The sequence below is a fragment of the Carettochelys insculpta genome, chromosome 3 (assembly GCF_033958435.1).
Source record: "Carettochelys insculpta isolate YL-2023 chromosome 3, ASM3395843v1, whole genome shotgun sequence".
NCBI classification, from domain to species: Eukaryota; Metazoa; Chordata; order Testudines; family Carettochelyidae; genus Carettochelys; species Carettochelys insculpta.
Window position 1 is genome coordinate 99,543,693 of NC_134139.1, and position 12,569 is coordinate 99,556,261.

Genomic DNA, 12,569 nt, shown 5'->3' on the forward strand with positions numbered 1-12,569 from the left:
CTGGCAACACAGTGTCTCCCACTGACATAGCACTGCGCATAAGAGTACTTTATGGCAGCAAAATTTACGTTGCTCAGGAGGAAGATTTTTCACACACTCCAAATGACAGAAGTTTTGTTGACAGCTGTGATGGCTGAGGGCTTATGGTGTCAGGCTAGAAATCCAATAGGGTTCCCCTGTGTAGATTCAAATCCTGCTCAAAGCAAGGCCTGTGTTTTGCTGAGGGTGGTTGCAGAATCTCCATCATTGGAGGTATTTAAGAATGGGTTAGATAAATATCTAACGGATGATATAGATCAGGGGTGTCCAACTCTTTTCATCAGGGGCCACATGTTAACTTTTTAAATATTCCAGGGGCTGAACACAAAATAGACCCAAATCTGTCCCCACCTATCCACAGGCTTAATCTGTCTCAGCCACAAACCTGTCCCCAGGCTTAAAACCCTTGCAGCTCCAAATTGCTGCCTCCCTGCCCCAAGTTTAAACCCCTCGCAGCCCCAAACCCAGGATTAACTTACCTTACACAGGAGCTCAAGGTGCTACCACCTTGAGCTGCACCTTCACCAGGCCACAGTCTGCTCCTCAGCATGGCTGTGCAGCTCCTCCCAACCAGCCCTACTCCCTCCCCCAACTGCAGTGCGTGCACCTCTCTGCCCTGCTTCACTGAAATAATGGGACTCAATTTAATTGGTTTAACAGCCGCATCCCTCCTGCTGGCTGTTAAAACAATTAAATTGAGTCCCATTATTTCAGTGCAGCTGGGCAGGGAGCTGGAAAAGGAATGAGCGGCAGCAGCGGCTGGAGGCGCAAATGGCTCCTTAAAGAGCCACATGTGGCTCAGAGCCACCCAGCTGGCTTTCAAAATGGTGCCACTGCCAGCTCCATGGGCTGAATGAAAAGCCTCTGTGGGCCAGATTTTGGCCTGCGGGCCATGTGTTGGACACCCGTTGGTCTTGCTGTGAAGACAGGGGACTGGACTTGATGATCTCTCAAGGTCCCTTCCAGTTCTAGTATTCTATGATTCTATTAGTGCTAATGCAGACATGGCCTGAGATGTAGTGATTAGTAATTTTTCCATTGATGTACTGCCATCCATGCAGGGACTGGAGGGGAAAGTTAGGTCAGCATAGCTATCTCTCTATGGGTGCGAGTGTTTCACACTCCTGAGAGACCCACTTATACAAACTAAATTTTGAATGTAGATCAGCCCTTCTTCAAGAGGTAACCAGAGTGTCCAAGCTAAATTCAGTGTGGGATAAATTGTTCAGCATAACAATCATACATACACATGCTGTAGGAGCCCACTTAAAATGGGCTCTGCATTTGTAGAACTATGAAAAGTTAGTAGGCACGAAGGCATGTCACAAATTGTGGTAATGAGCTATGGTTTTAGTGTCCAGCAGAGTTAAAAGTTTCCAGGCTTGTCTTTTGACAGAACGTGACTATTTATAATAAGAAAATAGTGAAAGTTACTAAGCACAAAGTGCTGTTAAACCCACAAGACAAACTGAAATTATAAAGAAAATATCTTCTACTGATCTCTACCGTCTATATTCATTAGTTCTAGGTGTGATTTTTAGTTTGATTGAGTACTTTGACAGGTTGAGAGGTTATCCGTGTTAGACCTGGACACAGAAAGGTCGTGTCTCCACTACACCTCCCTTTCGGAAGGGGTATGCAAATGCCCCAGATTGGAAATGCTAATGAGGCACTGATATGACTATTCAGTGTGTCATTTGCATAATGGCAGCCACACACCACATCGAAAGTGCTGCTTTTGAATTGAAAACTAGCCACGTTGGATACCCCAATTTCAAAACCACCCTTCTTCCCAATTGGACAGCACCCAATATCAGAGCCTCATTAGCATTTCTGATCTGTGGCACTTACATACCCCTTCCAAAGGGAGGGGTAGTGTAGATGCGGCCAAAGTGTAACTGGTCTCTTCAAAGTAGCAGGAATACCTTGTCATATACTGGTATGTGTTTTTGAAATATCCTTCTTACATGGTCAGTGCTTAAGCTCAACTGGAGCTGTCCAAAGCAAACCTCTGGTAAATATTGTCAAAGGTTTGAGACAGAAGCTTTGAGCCCTAATGTCCTCTGTGGGCCAGAACTCGTGAGCCTAAGCACCTCCCATAGGGTAGAAGCACCCAGAAGCCCTGGGGCTCCAGGAAACAATATATGATAATTTAAACCCTGCATATGGTCCACTGTTTGCTGACTGGTTATCAGATCAGTATGTTTATACCTGGCAGTTTATCTTTATTACAGCTGACAGTGTAATGTAAAGATTCAGAATGTCGCACATTTTAGCTCAGGAGTTTTGTTCATGAGTTTTTTGAACCCTCTCTAATGTATCACAGTGCCAGAGAGGTAGCCATGTTAGTCTGTATTTTTACAAATCAAGGCAAGCAGTCCTGTAGCACCTTAAAGACTAAAAATACAATTTATTAGGTAATGAGCTTCCATGGGACAGACCCATTTCTTCAGATTCTGCAGATTCTGAAGCAGAATCTGAAGTGGGTCTTTCCAACAAAAGTTCATTACCTAACAAATAGTTACGTATTTAAGGTGCCAAATGGCTGCTTGCTTTGTATCACAGTGCATAACAGATAACCACATAAAAGAAGCTACAGTTTTAATAATTATCCTAGTTATACTTTGAGAGGCTTGATGATACCAGTACTATTTTAATCAGCTTCATGGCTTCCCTGAATGTTGATCTTTTTCTTTTTTCTTAACTTGTCTGGTCAAGTGATGTTGTGAGAGTCACTTGGATTTCACAGGACATGGCACCCATGTCGTCTTCTCTTCCACTCACATACTGTATATGGGTATGTCCAGATGGATTCTAGGCATGCAAGGGTTGATGATGTGCTTAAAAATGTAGCAATACACACATTGTATTATTTCTGTACTGTGTAGATGATGGTCTAGATGACAGGGGTGGGGTTGGTTGCCAGGGTTTCTAAAGAGATTAGCATTTGTGTTGTTATAGTCGTTTATTATTCAGATACTGGTAGAACCCACAATATGATAGATATTGAGCTCTCACTAGAGAAGACACAAGTCTGTCCCAAATAGCTTACCCATTTAAGTTGGCAAGCAACATAAATGAAGGGGAAGATGGGCAAACAATCAAAGTTTATATAATATACTTCATACATAGCTTTTAAAAAAAATAAATAATACACAAGCACTGTTTCCTCTAACTTTTCCATCCGGGGTGGAATAAATTTTATTATGTGCACCAAGGCATGTCTGCATGGGAACCATGAATAGAAACACATTGTACACACTGTGGGTGGCTGTGGGAACTTTGCTAATCAGCTGAACAGCACCTGAATCTCTCCTGGGTGGTCACTCAAGCGTTCAGGGAACACTGTACATGAGCTATACTCAACCTAATCAGGTTGACTGGTGAATTTCTTGTAGATGTCAGTGCAGGAGTGAATCCTGAGGAGTGGAAGTCTCATGGATCTGAGGAGCAAGGGCATTCCCATACATGTGGGCACTACGAAAAAAGGCATAACTATAGTTACGGGGAAAGCAGCTCTGAGAGTGGACAAAGCTGACATCAGTCTGCTGGCAAAGGAACTCAGAAATAATAATACAACTTTAGGGAGGCAATGGTTTCTTTTGGTTTCTGTGACTTCTTGAAGTAGTTAGGGTGCATTGTCTCCTCTTCCCTAGGATACTTCACCTTTCTTCTTGTTTTTTGTACTTCACTCAGATCTGTCCCTGTTTGGAGACCACTGAATATTTCCCTTCTTCCTTATAAAAATTAGGGAGAAGTGATTAACAGGACTAAAAATACCTTTCAGGAGCACTTAAGTGTCCGACAAATTTTTATAACAATAGGGGCAGTTTCTGCAGTCAGTCACACTCATGCAGCTCCATTGAAATTAAAGGAGAGAGTATGTTTGAGCAAGGTCTCAGTGGCTACGTCTACACGTGAAGCCTACATCGAAATAGGCTATTTCGATGAATAACGTCTACACGTCCTCCAGGGCTGGCAATGTTGATGTTCAACTTCGACGTTGCGCGGCACCACATCGAAATAGGCGCTGCGAGGGAACGTCTACACGCCAAAGTAGCACACATCGAAATAAGGGTGCCAGGCACAGCTGCAGACAGGGCCACAGGGCGGACTCAACAGCCAGCCGCTCCCTTAAAGGGCACCTCCCAGACACAGTTGCAGTATACAACACAAGATACACAGAGCCGACAACTGGTTGCAGACCCTGTGCCTGCAGCATGGATCCCCAGCTGCCGCAGCAGCAGCCAGAAGCCCTGGGCTAAGGGCTGCTGCCCACGGCGACCACAGAGCCCCGCAGGGGCTGGAGAGAGAGCATCTCTCAACCCCCCAGCTGATGGCCGCCATGGAGGACCCGGCAATTTCGACGTTGCGGGACGCGGATCGTCTACACGGTCCCTACTTCGACGTTGAACGTCGAAGTAGGGCGCTATTCCGAACCCCTCATGAGGTTAGCGACTTCGACGTCTCGCCGCCTAACGTCCAAGTTAACTTCAAAATAGCGCCCGACGCGTGTAGCCGCGACGGGCGCTATTTCGAAGTTAGTGCCGCTACTTCGAAGTAGCGTGCACGTGTAGACACAGCTAGTATGTCTTCCTGAATACAGCCTGTATTTGCTACCATTACAGACTTTTAATGGGGCTAATGTCAAGATGCTACTTCACCAGACGTCATCTCTCTCCAGGCACAAATCTAATACTTTATGTTAAGAGTCAAGCCAAATTAGTGTTTTTTTTGGTGAATTAATAATGATATTAATCTGCATAGAATACTTACGCTTCAGGATGTTTCTCTGCTCTAGTTCTTCAGTTGTGGGCCTCTGGCTAAGTCTCCTGTAGGTACAAATTAAATGACCATTTATCAGCCAAGTTTTCCCAAAGGTTCACAATCCAAACAATAGGTTGTTTAGTTAAAGTGTGTAGTGCAACTCCTTTAAGTAGTCTTTCAAATGTAATCATCAGTTCTATTCATTTTCTACTCCAAAGTGGGTATGCAACTGCACAGTTAATCTGAATGCAGTTTCTACAGCTGAGCACATACACTGGGTACGGAGCAGGTGTATGTCTCGTTTGATACACAGTTGACCACATAGACGTGACAATGACCAGCATTTAGCGGCAATCATGGTAACTATGTGTAGAAACCTTTTTATAAAAGGCTTTAAAATACTCAGTTTGGGATCTAGTTTGTGTGAAATATTCTGTACAAATCTCCCTGTGTTATATTGTAATACATTGGGCAACTGTAGGAATATTTTCATACATTTATACATTCTTTCTATTTCATTTGTTTTAACCATAGTAAAGTACACTACTGACTAAGTGCTATGTGTATGTAAAATCTGGAGATTTAAATCAAAATGATGTTAGTTACGTACTTGCCAAAATATTTGAACATTTTTAAAATGTCTGAAAACCACTTATTTTCAGGATTGTATACAGTAAAACATGGCTTATATTGCGATAAATTTACTAAAAAAATTCTCTTTGGGGCTGCAAAGAAGCAGGAGCAATTTCACCAGGAAAGTTAACATTGGGTATCTGAAAGGTAGAAGACCCAAAGCCTCCCCCTCCCATCTTATCCCCGTGCCCACAGTGGGTGTCGGCCCTGTTGCACCTGCCTGGTGAGTGTGGGGGAAGGGGAAGCAACCCCCTGGCTGCTGCCAATGCCATCACACTCTGTCCCAGGCAATCCTCCACCCGCCCATCCACAGGACAGCATGGATGGCTGCTGCACGGTCCCCAAAAACACAGGACCTGGGGCAGCCACCCCAGTTCATTCTATGGATGGGACAGCTCTGTTTCTCAGTTTAAACTGTGGAAGAAATGTCAATAAGCACAATATGATGACCGGGGTCAGAATTCAGCCAGGGCACCAGTGACAAGACCCACACTCATATTATTAAAAGTAAAGTATTGCATGAATCCCACACAATGATGCACCACTCCCACCATTACGAGATTTTGTTTTTTTTTTAATTTGGCTCTCCAGTACACAAAATATATTAGTTCACATCATATAATATATCAGGTACTCACAGACCTGATAACCCAGATGTCCTGCACCAGATACTGTGGCTTCATTCAAGATGTGATACCCATATACTTGGTTCTTTCCCCACCTCCCAAACCCACCATCAGATTGCAATGGATACCTCACGAGTTTCGTTCCAATCTGCTGTCTGATTTCCTGCCTCTCCTCCTCAGAAGTACGCTGCAAGATGTTTTTGTCTTCCAATTCTTTTTTAGATGGTCGGTTGCCAAGTTTGATAGCAAGAGTATCTCTACGACGGATTTTACTTGCCAAAGCGCCTGAGAGAAAAATGAAGGGGATAGGTAGTTCACTCACACTCAGGTTACAGATGCAAACTCTCAGCAAGAGCTTTTAATACATCTCCACAGCAGCCCTTTTCCACATGCGGGAGAGGAATTTTATAACATCGTAAGAAAAATAATTTCAACTTGGGTCATGATGATAAAAGGCCGAAGGACTCAGAAAAGAATCTGCTGACAGCCAACATGTTAGAAAGCAGTGTGTGAGTTTACAAGTGACATCCATTATCTCTGAAGTGATATGATAAAAATGAGAAGTCAGGGCTTGAGTCTCCCTGAAATCTGATACATTACAGTTAACTTTATGTGCTTTTTTTACAGCACATATAACAAACTGAATCTCTTTTCTAAAGCCAGTCTAATTCTCCCCTTCTCCCAAACTCTCCCTCATTTTTACGGCTACTTAACACTTCTATAGCGCTTTTCTTCTTCAAAGCACTCTGTGAACATTGCCGAATCTGACAATTATAACTAAGGAGTAAGTCAATTTTTAAAAGTGCATTTAGCTCTTGTAAAGTATGTTAGATGGCAGGCTGTGGGGCATGTAGTCACCTGTTCAAACAAAACCGATACAACAATGATAATGCAAGCCTCCCAATGTTGCCCCACCAATATAGTTCAACTAACTGTGGGACCAACCTTCTTTAGGGATATGTCCCTTACAGCCCATTCACCGCATGTCTTCTCTGCCGAGTCTTTGTAAAGGTGTCAGATAATGAACATGATTGCAGATGTGGGGATGTAGTCACTAGTACAGTAAAAATAGGTCTGAGGCCACCACAACACTCTTTCCATAGGCCACGGCATTGCTATGTGAATATATCGATTTGCCATGATGACTAACCTGGACTATATCTAAACCAGTAGGGTATGCTCCAGTGTCATTAGAAATCCCTGTACCCCTCTGAGTAACATTTTTAATACAGCTTGCCTTGTATTGGACCAATGGCCAAATGAATGAAATGCTCAAGCAATCATGTAACAGAGATTGCCATTTCCTGGCATACCAATTCAGCATGGGAATAAAGAGCTTCCTCCCCGTCATTCCTGGACAAGTCACTCAGACGAAATTTCAAATTTTCACACTTACAGTATGTCATTTGTGCTAAGAGAGTCAAAAGCCTGAGAAGTCCATAACCAAAGATGAAGGAAGGAATTTCTTTCACAGAAAATAACGGCATTAAACTAGCTGGTCCCTAACAAGTTACTGTTATCATTCACATAAAGTGACCATCTCTCCCCTGAACATCCCTCTTCCAATCATCTTACTTTCAGCACTTGTGTTATTGTCATCATCGTCATCGTCATCCGTGTAGAGTATTGGCCCATCTGAATCAGAATCACTGGTGTGGCTCTCTTTGCTGCTCTCACATTCTGGACTGGCCATAGGCTCAAGAGGTTCTTCTGTGGGTTGAGGACTTGCTAGGTTAGGAGTCTCCTCTTCCTGGTCTTCTTTGGTAACTGAACTGTCGATATATAGAAAACATGCTGTAACAGCAAGGTAAATCACATGGTACCTCAAAAGGAGACTTCCTGAGATAAGCAAGCCTGGAAATACAAGCTTCTTTATTCAGAGAGACTTAATCCTGTATTTATAAAGAGATGCACATGGTCTTAGTGATGAGCTGTATCAGTAATATATAAAATGCATTAACAGCCAACAATCACAGGTGTATACAGTGTAGGAGATTCTCTCGTGAGCCAGAAATCTGCTTGATGAAGGGGAATGGGATGGAACAAAGGCGTGAGTTCCAGCCCTCTGATATGAGGGCCAGCCTGTCTGCATCATTTACTGATGCCATCAGGTAGTTCTAAGTTACACCACTCATGTCCATCCCCCTTAATGGTGCCTATATCAGTGGAGAACTGGGGCAACTGAGCATAGCTGCACCAGCCTCAGTGCCCCTTCTACTCTCTGTGTGTGATGGGAAGGAAAGGCAGAGGCACAAGGACTATATCCTGGCGCAGACGTGCTAGCTATGATTTCCTCTATGCCAGGGGAATTCTCTGTTGGTGATTAGCATCTGGATTACAGCCCCTTTATGCCACTTAAATGCCAAAACTAGAACTGCTTTGTGTGGTTGTGAATGATGTTGATTTTCTCTTGCGAGAAAGCAGAGAAGTGTTGTGGTAATCGGTCTCACAAATTTATCCTAATTCTGAGCTCAGTTATCAAATGTGTATGATGATGAAAAGTTGGTCAAGTTGATTTCAATGCTGGATGTCATAAACAGCTGCAAGAGAACCAGACGTAGAGACTAAATTAGCCCAAACCAAAAACTCCACACTGGTAAAATACAAGGATTATATTGAAATCATGTATTAATGGACCAAAATTGGTGTGTTGTACATTAGGCCCAACTGGTGGATAAAATAACGAAGAGATGGGCTATTGCACACATCATACCCTTTTTTGGGTCCTTAAAATAAAGACTTTGAGGTACAGCGGGGAGGATAGACAGGCTAATGGAGTGAGTGTTATCCTCATAGCTGCCACCTCCACCATTTGCAGGGACCCCCAGACTTTCTTTGCCCTAATCTCAAAAGATGTTCTGACCTGAGAGGGCCAGAGGCAGGGACGGAGATAATGGCCATCCCACTGGCTTTGAACGAATCTCAAATGCTGCTTGAAACAAGAGTGGGCTTTAGCAACATCAGCTGCTCCCTCCCATCTCAGACAACTGCTCTGCCTTTCCCCAAAAGAACTGTTTTGGACTTCAGTAATAGCAATAACAACAGCAGCTGCAGCTCATCTCTTCTAACTTCTCTCCTCCCCAAACAGAATATTAATGCTATCTTTGATACCATTTAAGCGACTGTCAAAGGTATGTGTGTGTGGGGGGAGGTTTCTGTGTGAATTTTCTCCAGCTAAAAGGAAAGGAAAGCTGTTAAAATTAAAGACTTACTTAATGCTTTACTTTTCCTAACACTTCGACTGTTTTCCCACCTTCTCTGTATCTTTGATAAAAGGTTAAATAATTCTTAGCGGTGTGCTTGCCATGACACTAGGCAGGCGGAGGATACCAGACCCCAGATCTTGTTTAACATTTTTTAACGCTGAGAGTGACTGGCTTCCGGGACACCAGAACACAGAAAAGTTGGAGTAGGGAGCCACAGGCCCATCACTTTTAAAAGTGGGGGAGCTACATCTGAAGTGTGAGTGCCATGGGGAGAACAGATGGGGGAGGCACGACCTTGGGGGAAGAAGTGGTGTGAGGGTGGGACTTCAGAGGCTGGTTAGTTAGGTTCTGGTATTGATGCCCAATTGCTGTAATATCTGTGCTCCTTCCTGTTATGCAGAATGGCAACAGTGAGTGGATTTTACAGTTGCTGATTCTTCTTCCTTTCTGGGTCATAGAAAGATCTACTTTTTTTTCTAAAAGAGAGGTTACTCACTTGTGTTGTAGTAACGATGGTTCTTCGAGACGTGTCCCCGTGGGTGCTCCACAGTAGGTGTCGGGCTCGCCCCTGCTCCGCAGATCGGAAATTTTCTAGCAGTTTCCTTCGGATCGCGCATGCGCTGATGTGCGCCGCTCCTTCGTGCGCTCTCGGTCATGTGTGCGATCTGGTCCCTGCCAGTTCCTTGACCAACCGCCCCGGATGCTCCTGAAAAACACCGGACAGAGATCCAAAGTGGGGAGGAACGGGTGGGTAGTGGAGCACCCACGGGGACACATCTCAAAGAACCATCGTTACTACACAAGTGAGTAACCTCTCTTTCTTCTTCGAGTGGTCCCCGTGGGTGCTCCATAGTAGGTGACTACCCAGCAGTGACCCCAAGCAAGGAGGTGGGTACTCGATTCATGTGCAGCTTGCCCTTGAGAGGACTGCTGTCGACAGACGGGTATCCTCATCCAACACCTGGTGCAGGGCATAATGCTTGGCGAAGGTGTTGTAAGATGACCAAGTCGCCACTCTGCAAATGTCTTTCAATGCGATTCCCTTGAAAAAGGCTGTTGATGCCGCCATCGCTCTGGTGGAGTGAGCCTTGGGCGGAGCTGGCAGAGGGGTCTTACAGAGCTTGTAACACAGTTTTATGCAGGACACAGTGTGATTTGAAATTCTCTAGGAAGAGAGGCCTTCCCCTTTCGACCTTGGAGCAAGAGACACCAGGAGTCTGTCCGGTTTCCAGAAGGGCTTAGTTCTGTCTATGTAAAAGGCCAACACCCTCCTCACATCTAGGAGATGCAGTCGTGCCTCCTTGCTGGAGCTGTGTGGCTTTGGATAAAACGAGGGTAATACTATTGGTTCGTTAATGTGGAACTCCGAGGAAACTTTTGGAACGAAGGCTGGGTGTAACCATAAGATCACTGCTTCCTTTGAGAATACTGTGCAGGGCGGCATTGACATTACTGCTGCGAGTTCGCTCACCCTGCGGGCTGACGTAATCGCGAGAAGGAAGGTCATTTTCATGGTAAGTAGTCGGAGGGGTACCGTGGCTAATGGCTCAAAGGGTGGTCCCGATAGCGTGTGGAGTACCAAGTCCAAACTCCATGACAGTGGTAGCGGTTTCCGAGGGCGGTACAGATTTACCAGCCCCTTCAGGAACCTTGTGACGATAGGATGGGCGAATATGGTGGGCCCTTCCTCTTTGTGTCGAAAGGCTGATATAGCTGCGAGGTGGACCTTTAGCGAGGATAGAGAGAGCCCGTCTCGCTTGAGGTCCAGCAGGTATTCTAGAATTACAGTTATAGGGACGTTGAGAGGAGCTAACTGCTTGGAAGAGCACCAGGAGGTAAATCAGATCCACTTCTGCTCCTAAGTCCTTCTGGTGGAGGTCCTTTGACTACACTCTAAGACTTGTTTTACTCCCTCCGAACATGTGCTCTCTAAGGCGCTGAGCCATGGATTAGCCATGCTTGTAGGCCGAGTCCCTGAGGATGTGGGTGCACTATGGACCCTTGAGCCTGCGTAAGTAAGTCTGGCACTACTGGTAGGGGAAGTGGTCGATGGCCCGACATGTGCAGAAGCAGGGGAAACCATTGTTGTCGTTCCCAGGTCGGGACTATGAGTATCATGTGAGCTCTCTCTCTTCTGGCTTTCTGTAGAACCTTGTGGATGAGTGTTGTGGGGGGGAACACGTAGAGCAGAGGGCCCTTACATGAGATCATGAAGGCGTCCCCCAAGGACCCCCGCCCTATTCCTGATCTGGAGCAGTACTGAGGGCATTTCTTGTTGTGTTGGGTCAGAAACAAATCGACTTGGGGAAACCCCCAAGTGCAAAATATGCGTCGGAGCAGGTCGGAGCGGATCTGCCACTCGTGCGTGAGTGCAAAGCGTCTGCTTAGTTGGTTTGCCTTCACGTTGTGGACGCCGGGCAAGTATGAGGCTTTCAACGTTATGTTGTTGGCAGTGCACCAGTTCCACAATCGGACTGCTTCTGCGCATAGCGCACGGGACCATGCCCCTCCTTGTCGATTGATGTAAAACATGGTGGAGGTATTGTCAGTATTGATCCCGACTACTTTGCCGTGCAGGCATTTCCAAAAATGTCTGCACGCATTGAACACTGCTCTGAGCTCCAGTATGTTTATGTGCAGTGTCTGTTCCGCGGGGGACCATAGCCCTTGCGTCACCTTGCTGCCAATGTGTGCTCCCCATCCTATGTGGGAGGCGTTGGTTGTAAGAAAAATAGAAATTTGTGGTTGGTGGAAGGGTACTCCCACTAGCAGGTTCTTGGGATCTGCCCATCACGCTAGTGACTTTTGTACCTCCGTCGTGGGCGATACTACCCTATGGATGGTATGAGCTGCCGGTCTGTAAACACTCGCCAGCCAATGCTGCAGGCTTCGCATATGTAGCCTGGCATTCTGTACCACGAACGTGGCGGCCGCCATGTGCCCCAACAGTTGCAGACATGTTAGGATCGGCACCGTGGGGCTGTACATCATGACTTGTACCAGGGATTTGATGGTGCGGAAGCAGGCATTGGGCAGGTATACTCTTGATGTAATAGAGTCTATGCGCGCCCCTATAAATTCTATATCTTGCGTGGGCTCGGTCTCTGACTTTGCGAGGTTGATAACTAGGCCCAGAGAAGTGAACATGTTTGCGGTGACATGTATCATGTGTAGGACCTCTGCCTTCGAGGCCCCTTTCAGCAGGCAGTCGTCCAGATATGGAAAAATGAACGTGGCCTGCCTGTGCAGGTAAGCTGATACCACTGCCAGGGTTTTGGTAAAAAATCTGGGTGCCGAA

The 12,569-nt window shown here is 45.6% G+C and overlaps 1 protein-coding gene across 5 annotated transcripts in view; it reads right to left on the reverse strand.

Moving 5' to 3' along the window:
- Positions 1–12,569, reverse strand: part of PHACTR2 (phosphatase and actin regulator 2) — a 229,561-nt gene that overhangs the window by 28,796 nt on the left and 188,196 nt on the right. For 3 of the 5 annotated variants that reach the window (XM_074990449.1, XM_074990451.1, XM_074990448.1), the window contains 3 exons: positions 7,641–7,837; positions 6,194–6,350; positions 4,816–4,871 (listed from right to left, as the gene is read on the reverse strand). In XM_074990449.1, coding sequence (XP_074846550.1) covers positions 4,816–4,871; positions 6,194–6,350; positions 7,641–7,837 — 410 coding nt within the window. Of the gene's footprint in view, positions 1–3,166; positions 3,773–4,815; positions 4,872–6,193; positions 6,351–7,640; positions 7,838–12,569 lie in introns of those variants that run through there. The other 2 variants (XM_074990450.1, XM_074990452.1) reach the window with 2 other exon arrangements.